The 16,584-nt window shown below is 41.0% G+C and overlaps 2 protein-coding genes and 1 pseudogene across 2 annotated transcripts in view; 2 read left to right on the top strand and 1 right to left on the bottom strand.

The window, feature by feature from the left end:
- LOC106694359 (protein ZNF738-like) overlaps nt 1-5,134 on the top strand; it is a 45,975-nt gene extending 40,841 nt beyond the window's left edge. Inside the window, exons 3-4 of the mRNA XM_023754334.1 lie at nt 1,819-1,945; nt 2,581-5,134. Of these exons, the coding sequence (XP_023610102.1) occupies nt 1,819-1,945; nt 2,581-2,732 (279 nt within the window). The 3' untranslated portion in view covers nt 2,733-5,134. The remainder of the gene's footprint in view (nt 1-1,818; nt 1,946-2,580) is intronic.
- LOC102432723 lies at nt 571-1,773 on the bottom strand (annotated as a pseudogene).
- LOC106694353 (zinc finger protein OZF-like) lies at nt 4,828-7,525 on the top strand. The gene is given in 3 exon segments (XM_014456409.2): nt 4,828-4,928; nt 5,749-7,104; nt 7,106-7,525. Coding segments are annotated over 3 exon segments (1,509 nt in total). The 5' UTR covers nt 4,828-4,919; the 3' UTR covers nt 7,250-7,525.
- Nucleotides 7,526-16,584: the final 9,059 nt, after the last annotated feature.

Below are 16,584 nucleotides of genomic sequence, written 5' to 3'. Positions count from 1 at the left end.
TCTAAAAATCAATAAAAACATTTTTTAAAAAATGAACAATAATGTTATTATTCTTTGAATACTTTTGAGATTTATTAATTAATATATAAATGTTAAAACAACTGTGGTTGATGGGCTTACTAATCTATGAGACCTGTAAAGCCCATAAAATTGTTCAGTCACTGCCGAACCGGTTTGGCTCAGTGGATAGAGCGTTGGCCTGTGGACTGAGGGGTCCCAGGTTCGATTCCAGACAAGGGCATGTACCTTGGTTGCAGGCACATCCCCACTGGGGGGCGTGCAGGAGGCAGCTGATCGATCTCTCTCATCGATGTTTCTAACTCTCTATCCCTCTCCCTTCTTCTCTGTAAAAAATCAATAAAATATATTTAAAAAAAAAATTATTCAGTCAAAATCTTGTATATGAATTTTTTCCTGTGTTTTCTTCTTCTGTGGTATCCAAAGGTATGGCACATATACCAGCACATTGGCATCCAGAGTTATAAGTGAGCTGGTTAAACATATGGAAATTCAGGCCCCACCCAGAACTCATTAAAATTTTATTTATTAGTTTGTTTATTTGTTCATTTATTTGTTAGCAGGCTTAATTCACTTTATTTGTCTGGTATAAAATTATGTGGTGGCCACAGCTGGAGCCTGGGTCCTCTGCACAGAAACTCTGGTGGGGGTCTTTACAAGATGGTCAGTGAATTCCTGAAAGGAAGACTTGGTGAACACAGTCTCTTTCCTGAGATCTGCGGTGAGATAGCTGTAGGTCTTAGAGATGGCATCAGAGTTGGCCTTGGCGAAGTTGCCCAGGGTGGCAGTGCAGCCCCTGGCTGAGGTATAGCAGTTGTCAGTACCAGCCATCATCAGCATCTTCTTAGGCACAGGCGCCAAGACAATGCCCGTACTCCTGGAGGCAGGGATGAGGCGCACCAGTAAAGAGCCACAGCGGCCAGTCACCTTGCAAGGAACAGTGGTGTGGGTCTTGCCAATCTTGTTTCCCCTGTAGCCTTGCTGCATGGGCACAATAGAGAGATTGGCCAGGATAATGGCTCCACGGATGGCAGTGGCTATTTCCTTTGAACACTTAACACACAGACCAAAATGTCCAATGGCGACAAATGCCTTGAACTGGGTCCTCTGGCTAGCACGTGTCTGCTTTTGCTCAGGCATAATCTTCAAGACCTCATCCTTGAGGGATGTCCCCAAGAAAAAGTCTATGATCTCAGATTCCTTGATGGGCAAGGAGAATAGATAGATTTCCTCTAGGGATTTGATCTTCATGTCCTTGACCAAGCGGCCACCTTGGTGACAGGGATCCACTCCTTGCCCTCGGCCTTGCCTCCATGAGCTACGCGGTTTCAGCCCCTGCCCTGATCCCGGCGGCCACCCCCCGGCCCCGGATGCCGCTGCCAAATCCTCCATGGAAACCCCAGAGACCTCCTATTCCTTGGAAAAGAAGCTCATTAAAATTTTAAAAGTGCTACACTGTGCTCACTCAGAATGACTTCTCCAGCTAAGAAATATATACACTTGATCCTCTGTGATTCAAACATAGCACTCAAAAATGGATATGCTTGTGTTGATGCCTGTATTTTTAAAATTTATCTTTCAGAAAAGTAAAACTTCTCCTGTGGTTTGGTGGATCATATGCCATCTTCCTTTCTAAAAATACATTAGAGAATATTAATGTCAAAGTGATGCTGTTGGATAACTCAGGATACTGTCCTAAGTCTAAACTGGTTCTATTAACTTTTCATTTTGGGTGACCTTATGACCTCTGCCCATGGTCAATTGAATAATGCTTTTCTTTTAATTTCCTTTTAATTTCAGGGGCAGTTGACCTTCAGTGATGTGGCCATAGAATTCTCTCAGGAGGAGTGGGCGTGCCTGGACCCAGCTCAGCGGAAACTGTACATGGATGTGATGTTGCAGAACTACAGGAACCTGGTATTCCTGGGTGAGGACCACTTCCTTCCAGAATTTCTCCTCCACCCGCAGGGTTTTGTTTTCTTCATTAGCACAGTGTCTGCTTGTAGCTTCTGCTTTTTATGATAGAGTTTCAGGTCCGTGTTATTAAGGAAAGCAATTGGGGTTTTGCTGGTGCAGAACAGAAAGGCTTCCTGATGTATTTGGAAGTGGAACTCAAGATTTGAAAACTTTAAATGTTGTCTCCAGTATAGTTAAAGGTTCTGTCAGAAAATAATATTTTGGAAAATAATTTTTTAGGATATTCTGGTATTCTACAATGTCCTATCTTACTTGAGCACAGGGCTGGATTGGAAATTGGAGATTCTCCATTGAACCCATGTTCCTTTTTCTTTTTCTTTTTTTATAAGTTTTTGGTTGTTGTTTTTAATATATTTTTATTTGATTTCAGAGAGGAAGGGAGAGGGAGAGAGAGGTAGAAATATCAGTGATAAGAGAGAATCATTGATTGGCTGCCTCCTCCACATCCCTTACTGGGGATCGAGCCTGCATCCCAGGCATGTGCCCTTGACCAGAATCAAACCAGGGACCCTTCAGTCCACAGGATGAGACTCTTCACAATGAGCCAAACTGGCTATGGCCCATGTTCCTTTTTCTAATAAACAGGTGTGTCTAAGCCAGACCTACTCACCTTTTTGGAGCACATGAAAGAGCCCTGGGAGTTGAAGAGAAAAAAGACAATACCCATCCAGCCAGGTAGGTGGGAATCAAGGAAACAGATGATCCAGGTGAGAGGCCGAAGATCAGATATTATATAATGGTTTGGAAACATCTGCTTCAATGGAACTGATTTTCGAGAGGGTCACGATTATTTCTGTTTCTGGCTTCGAGGGACAGATCCTCTCCATCATCATCTAAGGATTCTCTTTCTGCTTCCATCACATTTGCAGTGAGAGGCAAAGTCCTGTAACAATGTAAGGGTGGCATGACCTGGCTACTATTGGATTTCTTGGTGAACTTGGGGAAGTCTGTGCACGTTGCTGAGGAATTTTAAGTTAAACTAGTTTTAAAGTTCTGTTTTCTGCGTCTGAGTAATTTGGGAGGGAAGTGGTTGAGATACTGGAATTTGGTTCCCACATCCCAGGAACACTGTGGGTAGGTGTCCAAGTTGTCTTCTCCTTCCTTTTGCTTGATCAAGTCTTTTGCTGATGTTTCTATTGTATATTTCAATTCACGTACTAACTATATTCTTCAGTTCCCAATATCTGTTTGGTTCTTTCTTATACTTTCTGTCTGCTTGCATTTTTATTATTGTCATGCCTAATTTTGATGGCAATAGTTTTTTACGTTTTTTTCAATTGAGCCCTTTTAAAGTTTTTTTTTCTTATCTTTGTCAGGTAATTAACATATGTTTATTAGGGCCAACTTATGGAGATTTATTTTGTCCCTCTGGTTGGATTGTTTTTCTGTTTCTTCATAAGCCTTGTGATCTTTTGTTGCGATCCCATTCTTTATAAACTTTCTTTGTACAGGAGAACAAAAATAACTATCAGCTGTGGTAGGTTTTTAAAGGCCTGTCACACCTATTCTGGAAAGTGTAATTGGTGTGTGTGTGTGTGTATGTGCGTGTGTTTAACTCATTTAAAAAATTTTTTCAATTGTAGTTGCCAATGTAATATTATATTAGTTTCAGGTGTACATCCCAATAATTAGAAATTACGTAGTTTCCATGCTGGGGCCACATAGCCAGAGTTATGGGGGGTACACTGGGGCCAGATCCTGCTTGTTTGAGACATTGTTGTAAAGACTGAAGCATAAGCCAATTTATGCTGTTTGTATGGAAAAGCCAGTGGAAACAGCTTTGGTGGTCCCACATGTTGATGGGGTGTGGTGTCAGGAAATCTTCAGGGTGTGGTGAAAAGTGTGAGCCAAATTGATGGAGACTCAGCTGTGGCTCCTGTTTGCCAGCTATGTGGGTGAAAGGCTCAGAAAAGGAACAATGGCTTCTAGCAAGACTTATGCCTGGGAGAAAGCTCCTTCTACAGCTCTCATCCTTCAGGTCCAACCTGTATGTCCCTGGTACCATTCAAGCTGCTGCCACAGCACTGGAGCTCACAGGGCACGAATCTGAATAAGTCAGAGCATGAGCCCTTTAAGAGGAATTGCCTAGGACTCCATCAGCTCTCTGTCTCACTCAACCACAATCCTTGCTAGTTTTTACAGCCAGAGTAATGGGAACATCTCTTCTTGGCATTGGAACCCTGGGCTGGAGGGCCTTCTGTGGGGCTGTGACCCTTCACTCCTCAGATGCGACCTCTGAAGCCGATATGTCACTGGTGATTTTTATCCACCATGTGAGCCCAGTCCATTCTGTGACGTTGCACCTCCTACCAGTCTGGATAAGCCTTCTTTATGTCCTTAGTTTTACAACTTCATTCAGTTAGGTTTCAGTCAGTTCTGAAAGATGGTTTCCCTGTAGTTTAGTTGTATTTTTTATGTGGTTGTGGGAGGTTGCCAGTGCCACAATTACCTACACCTCCATCTTGACCAGAAGCCTGCGTGTGTGAGTTTTGTGTAACTTCCCTGTTTAAAACATATTTTGTTTTTATTTAGAGCCCATGATATTTTCCCATTCCTGTGTCAGAAAGAGTGAGCAGGTATTGTGGGCAAATGTAGGTAACTTGTTTCCCTCTTTGATGTGACTTTTTTATTTTGCGCTTTCTGGTGGGTATTGTGGTCTTTGAACTGGCTTCTGAAGTACTTTAGAAGATAATTAGGTCGGTAATTGTTGGTAAGTTAACATTTCCATGGAGGAAGAAAGTTTTTGTGCTTCCTGTTCTTCTGTCTCACTGAAGTCTTCTTACAGGTATTAATTCTGTACATTAAAATTTAAAGAATATTTACCTGTGTGTATTTTATAATTACTTTGTTATATTTCAGCTATATCTTCTCAAGTCTCCCAGGGTTTGTTGCCAAAGTCAGGTGTAGAAGTGTCATTCCAGAAAATGTTACAGGTAAGATATAGCAGATGTGGCATTGAGAATTTACACTGAATGAAAGTTTTGTAATGTGCAGGGGACTATTAAGAGAAAAAAAATATTGTTAGACATAATGGATATGGCCAGGGTGGGGCAGTTACCCTCTACTTGACATTAGTTACATTGGCAGAACAATGTGTTTCTGAACAAAAATAAAAAATAAAGAAAAAATTTTAAAAGTATATATTCTCTGCTCTGGCTGCTGTGGCTCAGTTGGTTGAAGTGTCACCCTGAAATGTTGTGGGTTCAATGCTAGTTGGGACACATGTAGATTTAGGGTTCAATCTCTGGTCTGGGTGTAGGCAGGAGGTAATTGATCCATATTTCCCTCTCACATCAATTTCTCTTTATCTCTCTCTATCCCACCCCCCTTTCTTTCTCTCTAAAAATCAATAAACATGTCCTCATGTAAAAATTAATATAAATAAATGAATACATATTCTCTGAAGTAAAATTTCTAATATCAGAAAAGTCACCTAGTCCATTGTGCAAATAATTTTTGAGTGATTTAATGTAGCATATGATTAAACAGTCAAATATTTCTAAAACTGAGATATTTTAAAAATGAAGATACAAGTTATACATGAATTTGTAAACCCCTTAACCAATTTTGTATTATTGTTTCATGGGAAAATATTTCTTTTTCCAGAGTCTATAATTTTCATAACTGTGGGAGGATATATATATATATAGATACAACCATCATGGTATCAGAATAGGTAATTGAGAACAGTTGTACATGTGCAATGATATTAGAGTCCTCACTAAAAGTTTTTCTCTCTTAAATTATTATTAGAGTACATATAATGAAGAGAGAAGTCACCAATGCAATGAATCTCAGAAAAACTTTAACCAAGGGTCAAAATCTAATAACCATCAAAGAGCTCAGCTTCCACAGAACAAGTATAAATGGCCTAAAGTCTTTGAAAGAAGGTCAAATATTTTGATACCTCAGAGTATTCATACTGTAGAGAAGACAGAAAGTTTTAGTGAATGTGCCAAGTCTTCCAACCAATCATCAAATCTTACTGAACATAAAAGTACTCATATTGAGGAGGAGTCTCTCCCGTGTAATCACTACCTGAAAGTGTTTAGTCAGTCCTCTAAGTTAAATAGACATAAGGAAATCCATACTGCAGAGAAGCCTTACAAATGCAAAGAATGTGATAAAGCCTTTAAGTGGCAGGCAAATGTTATTTTACATCAGAGAATTCATACTGGAGAGAAGCCTTATAAATGTGGAGAATGTGGCAAAGCTTTTATCCAGAGCTCACATCTTACTCGGCATCAGATCATTCATTCTGGAGAGAAGCCTTATAAATGCAGAGAATGTGGCAAAACTTTTATCCAGAGCTCACATCTTACTCGGCATCAGATCATTCATTCTGGAGAGAAGCCTTATAAATGTACTGAATGTGGCAAAGCTTTTAGCCACTGTTCAAACCTTAGCCATCATCAGAGAATTCATACTGGACTAAAGCCTTATAAATGTAGAGAATGTGGTAAAACCTTTATCCGGAGCTCAAATCTTACTCAACATCAGAGGATTCATTCTGGAGAGAAGCCTTATACATGTAGAGAATGTGGCAAAGCCTTTACCCAGGGCTCACAACTTGCTAAACATCAGAAAATTCATTCTGGAGAGAAGCCATATAAATGTGGAGAATGTGGCAAAGCCTTTACCCGGGGCTCACATCTTACTCAACATCAGAATATTCATTCTGGAGAGACGCCATATAAATGTGGAGAATGTGGCAAAGCCTTTCGCTGGTATTCAGCCTTTTCCAAACATCAAAGAATGCATACTGGAGAGAAGCCTTATGAATGTAGAGAATGTGGCAAAACCTTTACCCGGAACTCAAATCTTACTCAACATCAGAGAATTCATTCTGGCGAGAAGCCTTATATATGTAGAGAATGTGGCAAAGCCTTTATCGAGAGCTCACAACTTGCTAAACATCAGAAAATTCATTGTGGGGAAAAGCCCTATAAATGTAGAGAATGTGGCAAAGCCTTTACCCGGGGCTCACATCTTATTCAACATCAGAATATTCATTCTGGATTGAAACCCTATAAATGTACAGAATGTGGCAAAGTCTTTAGCTGGTATTCAGCGTTTTCCAAACATCAGAGAATTCACACAGGACAGAAACCCTTATAAATGTGGAGATAATCACAGTGCCTTCACATCATGTTCAAACCTTTATAGCATCAGAGGACTCAGCTATAGAGAAGCCTTACAAACACAGAATGTGGCAAAGCCTTTACCCATTGCTCAAATCTTACCAAATATATGAGAATGCATACCTGAGAGAAGCTTTACAAATGTGAAGAGTATGACAAAGCCTTTAACCTTGCTATAGCTGTACTAAATATTCGGAAATTTATAGAGAATAGAAGCAATCTATATAATAAAAGCCTAAGCAACCTTTACAGCAGAACATCCAGAATGACTGGCTGCTATGATGCTCACTGACCACCACGGGGCAGATGCTCAACATAGGAGTTGCCCTCTGGTGGTCAGTGCACTCCTACAGGGGGAGCACTCCTCAGCCAGAAGCCAGGCTCATGGCTTGCAAGCGCAGTGGCGGTGGTGGTAGCCTCTCCTGCCTCCGCAGCAGCGTTGAGGAGCAGCGAGCCAAGTGGTAAGGAGCAGCGAGCAGGCAGGTGGTAAGCAGTGAGGGGTCCTGGACTGCGAGATGGATATCCGACTGCTGGCTTAGGCCTGTTCCCCGCGTGGAGCAGGCCTAAGCCAGCAGGCGGACATTCCCCAAGGGGTCACGGAATGTTAGAGGGCACCGGCTGGGCTTAAGGACCCCCCCCACTCCAGTGCACAAGTTTTGTGCACCAGACCTCTAGTATAAATATAAAGAATATGGAAAAAATTCCAACCATTGCCCAAACCTCACTAAATATCATACTAGAGAGAAGCCTTACAATGCAGAGAATTTGATAACACCTTTACCCAGTGTTGAAACCTTAATCAATATCACATAATTTATGCTTTACTGAAAGAATACAAATATAAACAATGTGGCAAAACCTTTTACCATTGCTCAAGCCTCAATGTACTTTAGAGCCGTGGTTGCCAACCTTTCAGACCTCATGGACCACCAGTGGTCCGTGGACTACCGGTTGGCGACCGCTGCTTTAGAGAATTTATAGTGGAGAGAAGCCATGCAAATATAAAAAGTTCAGCAAAGATTGTTTTCAGCATTTATAGGTACATCATAACTGCCACATGAGTATTCTTACTGGAGAAAAACTTAAAATGTTAAAGAATGTGCAAACCCTATACCTGAACCTACAATCTTTCTGCATATCAGAGAATGCATACTCATGAGAAATTCTATCTTTGAAATAAATGATAAAAAATATTTCCTCACAATACATACTTCAGAAAACCCCACAGCATTTGTGCTTGAAATTGACTTTAATAAAATTAAATGTACAATATCAGAGAATTCACAGTAGAAAGTAGTAAGTCAGTAACACTTTTCAAATATGACTTTAAATCAGAATACTTATTTTAGAGAATCTAGTAAGGAAAGTTACATGATTTTTTAGTATAAATCAAAATACCAAGGGGGTGAATATTAGGACAAATGTAATTGTATCCACTGAATCCTTTTTTGTTACAAAAGTTATAAAATTTTGTGGCTTTTTAAAACAAAAGTATTCATGTGATTTATATCTCAATTCATTTCATGATCTTTGAATGCTTGTAATGTGTATTTCAACCCTAGGCAATACATTGTGCTTGTAATACTTTGTTTAGACTATGTGTGGACTTAATATGTTCATTAATAAAGATGAAGTAATTGAAATATGTTAACAGTGATGTGTAATAAATGAGGTGTTGACATGCCATCAGTCTTAATGTTTCCCACCTTATTCACCATTGTGGGTAACAATTTGTAATGCAGTGGAGTGACATTTACTCACAGGCCTTTAACCTTAAATAATGTGTGAAGAGTTTACCCATAATTTATTTTTTTATTCATTGTACCTGCTGGGAAATTATGATGGTTACAAAAAAAATATGTAGTGGGAGTATTGTGGGTTTATGTAAAAGTCTGTGGTGTTTCAGCATTATCATTTATTTTGTGTAGTTAAGTAAAGAACCGAACTCCCATGAATCCCTAGTGCATACAGATACCAGCTTACAGTGTCACAAGTGAATGTAAGTTTTTATAGGACTTCTCTAGCAGTCCTTGTGAACAGTAGTCTTTTGTGCACCCCAGGGCCTTCAATTTGTATGCTCCTTATGTAAGGTTTCTGAAGAGCTAGCCAAACCTTGCTGATTATGCTTTGAGTTGAATAATCTGGACCTAGCTCAAGAACTCCATGGCACTCCACATAGTGATCCTAATACAGACCTACACTGTGTGTACTGCCACTCTCTTCCTGCATCCTGTCTTGTCCTGCCTGTGTTAGCCCCTGCAGGCATGCTGTATACTTCATCCATGCTTGTGAGTTATAAACTTTTATTTCCAATTTTTCTGTAGAATTTTGAGTAACTGCTGGACACCATCCAGTACCAGTGGGCTTTCCTTACAAATGCTAACTTAACAAAATCTTAAAAAGTATGGTTAGAAGCCCTATTTTTGTATTTCTGCATCTTCATAATATTTTATCATATCCTATATAATAAAAGGGTAATATGCAAATCGATGGACGGTGGAACGACCCATCTCTGTGACACGCACTGACCACCAAGGGCCAGACGCTCAACTCAGGAGCTGCCCATGGTGGTCAGTGTGCTCCACAGGGGGAGCACCGCTCACCCAGAAGCCCAGAAGCCAGGCTCGCTGCTGGTGGGTGCAGCGGCGGTGGCGGGAGCCTCTCCCGCTTCCACGGCAGCTCTAAGGATGTCCCTGGGGAGCGGGCCTAAGCTGTCAGTTGGACATCCCCCCGAGGGCTCCCAGATTGCGAAAGGGCACAGGCCAGGCTGAGGGACCCCCCTGCCTCGAGTGTATGAATCTCGTGCACCGGGCCTCTAGTATATAATATACATATGTATACATATCCCATGTCCTTTTTCTGAGACTACATAACAAATAGATATACTTGGTTTTGCTTTATACTGAATGCAATATGTAAATATAGTAACAAAAATATAATTTAGGAGTAAGAGGAATAATGAGGAGGACGTTTATGTATATATATACTCATATCTTCAGAAGAAAAGGTAAATAATGTATTAAAATGGGTAATTTAGAAATATATTATAATTTTCTAACAAACTAGAAACCTTACAGATTTATAATGTGAATTATCTTCTATTACATCACATTGAATTTCTCCCCTATCTTATAACTCTTTGAGATTCTCCCATCCTCAGATGCACTCATTATGTTGTCAGTTGTCCACAGCCTCCTCATAACTCTGAAGTCATTGCCCCAATTTCTAAAATCTCTGATTTTCTCCTGGGCCTGTTATGCCCATGGTACGCACTATCCTCCTTGGCTCCCTTCATTGTCCTCCGCCCTCTTCATCTCTTTGTGTCCATTATGACCTGCTCATTAGGTCTGTCTGGAACAGTAAGTGTCCCCAGGACTCCATTTACAACCCACTCTCCACCTTCAACCTCTGTGTTCTCTAAACCTTCATAGGCATTAAATTTTCTGAATATTTTCCCCATCTTTGCCTTGTACCCCCCTTTACCGGTTACCCCCAATCTCCAGCACACGAAATCGTGCATGTGTAGGATCCCTAGGCATAGCCTGTGATCAGGGCCATGTCCGCCGCCCCACGCAGCTCGCTGCCCCCTGCCGCCACTCACCAGTCCTGCCCTGCTGCCACCACCCCCACCCCACCCCATTTGCCCTGGTTCCTTATTCGCCATGCTGAGATCGAGCCTGCGGGGTGGGGATGGGGGGAAAAACTAAGAGGTGGTCACTGTTCTTGGCGACTGGTCAAGTGGTTGTTCCGGTCATTACGCTTATGGTCCCTGGCCTTTTATTATATAGGATTCCTGTGACTTCCTTAATCCCTTATCCTGCAACATGTAGACTTCATTTCCTTGTTCACTTTTTTGTACTCTTGCACCCTGTAATGTACATTCAGCCTTCAGTTACTTTATCTTGTACCTTGCAGTCCTTTTGAATGGTGAATTGTGTGACTCACATGCACATTCAAAGCCTGAATTCAGTACCTGTACATGTAGTATTATTTGGGAATTGGGTCTTTGCAGATGTAATCAGGTTAAAATGAGGTCAGACTGGACTAGAGTGAGACCTAACACAATGTCTGGGGTTCCTCAAAGAAAAGGGAAGTTGGACCCACAGATACAGAGAACACCTTTGATGATGAAAGCAGATAGAGTGATGAACGTATAGGCCACAGAGAGCCAAAGGTGCTGATATCCACGGGGCAGAAGCAAGGGGTAAGACTTATCCCTCTAGACTTCTAGGTAGATAGAGCATGACACTGCCCACAATGTGATTTTAGACCTTTTGCTTCCAGGACTGTCAAAAATATTTTTCTACAGTCTTAAGCTCTGGGAAATTGGTGCAGATCCTCGCACTTTCTCTTCTCCTGCACTCTGGGACCCCTGGAACCCAGACTCTGCAGCTCCAGTTTATCCTTATGCCCTTTTTTCTATAGCCCTTTCCACTCTGCTGCTGCATTCAGCCACACACTGTCACTTGTCCACACACACTAAGTTTCCCACCATAGTCTTTGACCTAAAGTGGCAATGCTCACTGCACTTTCAAAGTTCTGAACATTGGAAGCCATTTCCACGTGCATTGTTGTAGCGTAGGAGGCATCATGGATGAGGTTGGGCTGGATGGATGTGGAACTTTGTTCCAACTGAGCCCTTCTGCTCATGATGGTCAAATTGCTCAGAGCTGTTTCTATCACTGGCCGTCTTCCATGTTTCCCAGGCAATCATTAAGTCTCAGTTTTGTATTTGTTGAGTTTAATGTAAATTTCTAGGAAAACAGGAATTATATTTTAAAATCATTGTTATTAAAACCACAAAGAGACATATCTTTTGATCATGTGTACAAAAGATCACCTGAAATCTTTCCGGAGAAGGAGTGAGATGGGACAAAGCTGCCACTACCACATCCAGCTCTCTCTTCCTTCCTGGCCTTCCCCACGCACTTTCCTGCCTGTGCCAATACACACCGTCACAAGGCAGTAGTAAGGAGAGTGTCTAGCACTTTACAGCTCTGATTAAAAAGATCTCTCCAATTAGGAGAGTGTACTTGGCTCTAGAAATGGAGTTTAGAAAAGGAAGGAGGACCCGGCTGGTGTGTCTCAGTGGTTGAGGATCATCAATCTGTGAACCAGGAGGTCACGGTTCAATTCCTGGTCACAGCACATGCCCGGATTTCAGACTTGACCCCCAATAGGGGCGTGCAGGAGGCAGCCAATTCATGATTTTCTTTCTTTTTTTAATTATTGTCAGTTTTACTTTTTAAAAAAATATATATTTTATTGAATTTTTACAGCAAGGAAGGGAGAGGGATAGAGAGTTAGAAACATTGATGAGAGAGAAACATCGATCAGCTGCCTCCTGCACACCCCCCAGTGGGGATATGCCCGCAACCAAGGTACATGCCTTTGACTGGAATCAAACCCGGAACCCTTCGGGTCCGCAGGCTAATGCTCTACCCACTGAGCCAAACCGGTCAGGGCCAATTCATGATTTTCATCATTGATGCTTCTATCTCCCTCTCCCTTCCTTTCTGAAATCATAAAAAAAGAAAAGAAAAGGAAGAGGATGGCAGTTTGAGGATTAAAGCCCCGAGAATGGGAAAGAGAATGACTGGGAAACTCAGAGCCTGGAGAAAGGAAAAACACTGCCCATCATGAACTGGTGACCACGTGACCATGTTACTACAAGAGACTGCCAGATCTGTACTTAAGGGGAAGGTCAGACAGGCCCCCATAACCCATGGCTTCCTTGTAATGTAGGGGATTCACTAGGATGGAAGGACATTCGGAAGAACGAGGTAGAAAACTCAACCTGTTGGTCTCCATGTAGGAGTTGATTGTGTGTGGCATCTGCTGTGTTGTTGGTTGAGTCCTCAGTGTGTAAACCGGAGCTTAATAAATATTTATTGAATGAATGAATGACTGTTTAGCTCCTGTGAGTCCTTTAGGGCTCAGCTCAGACATCAGCTCCTGTGGCCTCTCCCCAGCATCTCCCCTCGGCTCCTACAACCCTTCTTTCGAGCCTGGATTTTAGAATTTATCTGACTTTGTTGTGATTTCCTACTTTCCTTCTGTCTCCTCACCGGGTCTTTTCCTCTACAACCTCCCTGTGGCCCTCTGTCCTGCTGGACACCCTTCCTGATGCCCCGTGTGACACTTCCCCACCCACTGGAAACAAAGAACATGGGCTTTGCAGTCAGGCAGACCAGGAGCAAGGTTGCTTCACCTTCCTGGCACACAGCTGGTGGTACATTTACACAATGAAATACTATGCATCTGTAAAAACAAGAAACTCTTATTCTTTGAGACAACATGAACGGACCAGAAGATTATTATCCTAAATGAAATAAGCCAGTTAGAGAAAGACAAATCACATATGATCCTCACTTATATGAGGAATCTAATGAACAAAGTAAACTGATGAACAGAATAGAACCAGATATGGAAGGATGGAACAGACTGACAGATCTCAGAGGGAAGAGGTGTGGGGAGATTGGGATGAGATTAACCAAAGAACTTATATGAATATATGCATAGCAATGGACACAGAGAATAGTGTGGTCAAGGCCTGGGAAGGGCAGGAGACAGTTTGAGGGGTGCAAATAGGGGAAAATCGGGACATCGGCAATACTCTCAACAGTAAAAATAAAAAATATAACTATAATATTGTTAATGAGTATAAAATGGATTAAATTGTGACATAAAAAACAAAATGTGGAAGGGCAGATAAAAAGGTAAAGTTTTTTTATACAATCAAAGTTAGTGTAAAATACACTATTATGTCTATAAAATGGTTTTGCAGTGGTTACCTCAGGGTGACCTCAAATGAAAAACCCACAGTAGATACAAAAAATGAATAGGAAGTTAAAGCATGACAGTCTAGAAAATCATTACTTCCTAAAAGGTCGCTATAGAGGGAGAAAGGAACAAGGGAAGTACAGGACAACTAGAAAATTTTAACAAGTCCTGACCTATCAGTAATTAGTCTCAATGTAAACAAATTGAATTCTTTAATCAAGAGACATTGATTGGCTGAATAGATTAAAGGGAGGAAAAAACAACAACAGGGCACAGCTATATGCTGCTTACAAGAGACACTTCAGATTTAAGAGCACACACACTCAAAGTGAAGGGTGGAAAAAATAATTTATGAATGTAGATACCAAAATTCAGCAGGAGTAGCTATAATTAATCACACAGAATAGACTTTATTCAAAAGCTGTAATAAGAGGCCAATAAACATGGTCATTATATAATGATAAAAGGATCATTTCATCAAGAAAATATAACAGCCCTAGCTGGTTTGGCTCAGTGGATAGAGTGTCGGCCTGCGGACTGAAGGGTCCAGGGTTTGATTCTGGTCAAGGACACATGCCTGGGTTGTAGGCTCAATCTCCAGGAGGGGGCGTGCAGGAGGCAGCCAATCAATGATTGTCATCATTGATGTTTTTATTTCTCCCTCTCCCTCTCCCTCTCTGAAATCAATAAAAATACATTAAAAATAAAAATATAACAATTTCCCATATATATGGCACCCAAAATTGGAGCTTCTTAATATATTCAGCAAACACTATCAGACCTATAGGTAGTCATAAACCACAATACAATAGTAGTAGGAAACTTCAACACCTAACTTTTGACAATGGATGGAGAATCACCTCGAAAAATTTGGAGTTGAACCATTCCATACAACAGCATCAGAATATACATTCTTCTGAGGTACACAGGGAACATCTCTAGGGTAGATCATATGTTAGGTCACAAAACATATCTTAGTAAATTTAAAAAATTGAAATAATAGCCTGTATCACATGTGACTACAGTGATAAGACAATGAGGACAATAATAGGATAAAAGATGAAAAATTGACAAATATGTGAAAAGTAAACAACACACTCCTCAACACTTATAGGTTAAAAGAGAAACCAAATAGCCCTAGACGGTTTGGCTCAGTGGATAGAGTGTGAGCCTGCAGGTTGAAGGGTCCTGGGTTCGATTCCAGTCAAGAGCATGCCTGGATTTGGGGCTCGATCCCCAGTAGGGGGCATGTAGGAGGCAGCCAATCAATGATTCTCTCTCATCATTGATGTTTCTATCTCTCCCTCTCCCTTCCTCTCTGAAATCAATAAAAAAATATTTTTTAAAAAAGAAATCAATATTTTTAACCAATGAAAATGGAAACACATCAAGCTAAAATGTATGGGATGCAGCAAAACTGTTGTAAGAGGGAAGTTGAAAATGATAAATAGCTACATTGAGAAAAAGAATCTCAAACAACCTAACATTACCCCTCAAGGGACTACAAAAAGAAGGGGAAAAGAGATCAAGTTAGCAGAAGGAGAAAATAATAAAGATCAGTGTAGAAGTCAATGAAATAGAGACCAGGTAAAAGCCATAGCAAAAATTATGGAAAGGAAGGGCTGGTTTTTGCAAAGGTAAACAAAATCGACAAACTGTCCACCTGCTGCTATCCTACCTGCCCGAGAGGTAGAAGCATTTTCTGGTGCTAACCTCTTCTTAAAATTTTTTTTATTCTTTACTGATTAAAGTATTACATATGTCTCCTTTTCCCCCGCTTGACCTTTCCCTGGCCACTCCCACCCCCCAGCACATTCCCTCACCCCCTAGTGTCTGTGTCCATTGGTTATGCTTATATGCATGCATACAAGTCCTTTGGTTGATCTCTTACACTCCTTCCTCTCCCCTGCCTTCCCTCTGAGGTTTAATGGTCTATTCGATGCTTCTCTGTCTCTGGATCTATTTTTGTTCATCAGTTTATGTTGTTCATTATATTCCACAAATGAGTGAGATCATGTGATATTTGTCTTTCTCTGACTGGCTTATTTCACTTAGCATAATGCTCTCCATGTCCATCCATGCCGTTGTGAATGGTAAGAGTTCCTTCTTTTTTACTGCAGTGTAGTATTCCATTGTGCAGATGTACCACAGTTTTTTAATCCACTCATCTGCTGATGGGCACTTAGGCTGTTTCCAAATCTTAGCTATTGTAAATTGTGCTGCTATGAACATAGGGGTGCATATGTCCTTTCTGATTTCTTGGGATATAGTCCTAGAAGTGGGATTACTGAGTCAAATGGGAGTTCCATTTTTAATGTTTTGAGGAAACTCCATACTGTTTTCCACAATGGCTGCACCAGTCTGCATTCCCACCAGCAGTGCACGAGGGTTCCTTTTTCTCCTCATCCTCGCCAGCACTTGTCATTTGTTGATTTGTTGATGATAGCCATTCTGACAGGTGTAAGATGGTACCTCATTGTCATTTTGATTTGCATCTCTCAGATGATTAGTGACTTTGAGCATGTTTTCATGTGTCTCTTGGCCTTCTGTATGTCCTATTTCGAAAAGTGTCTGTTTAGGTCCTTTGCCTATTTTTTGATTGGATTGTTTATCTTCTTTTTGTTAAGTTGTATGAGTTCCCTGTACATTTTGGAGATTAAACCCT

This window comes from Myotis lucifugus, unplaced genomic scaffold (genome assembly GCF_000147115.1).
Source record: "Myotis lucifugus unplaced genomic scaffold, Myoluc2.0 scaffold_60, whole genome shotgun sequence".
Taxonomy (NCBI): domain Eukaryota; kingdom Metazoa; phylum Chordata; class Mammalia; order Chiroptera; family Vespertilionidae; genus Myotis; species Myotis lucifugus.
This window is presented reverse-complemented; position numbering and strand designations above follow the sequence as displayed.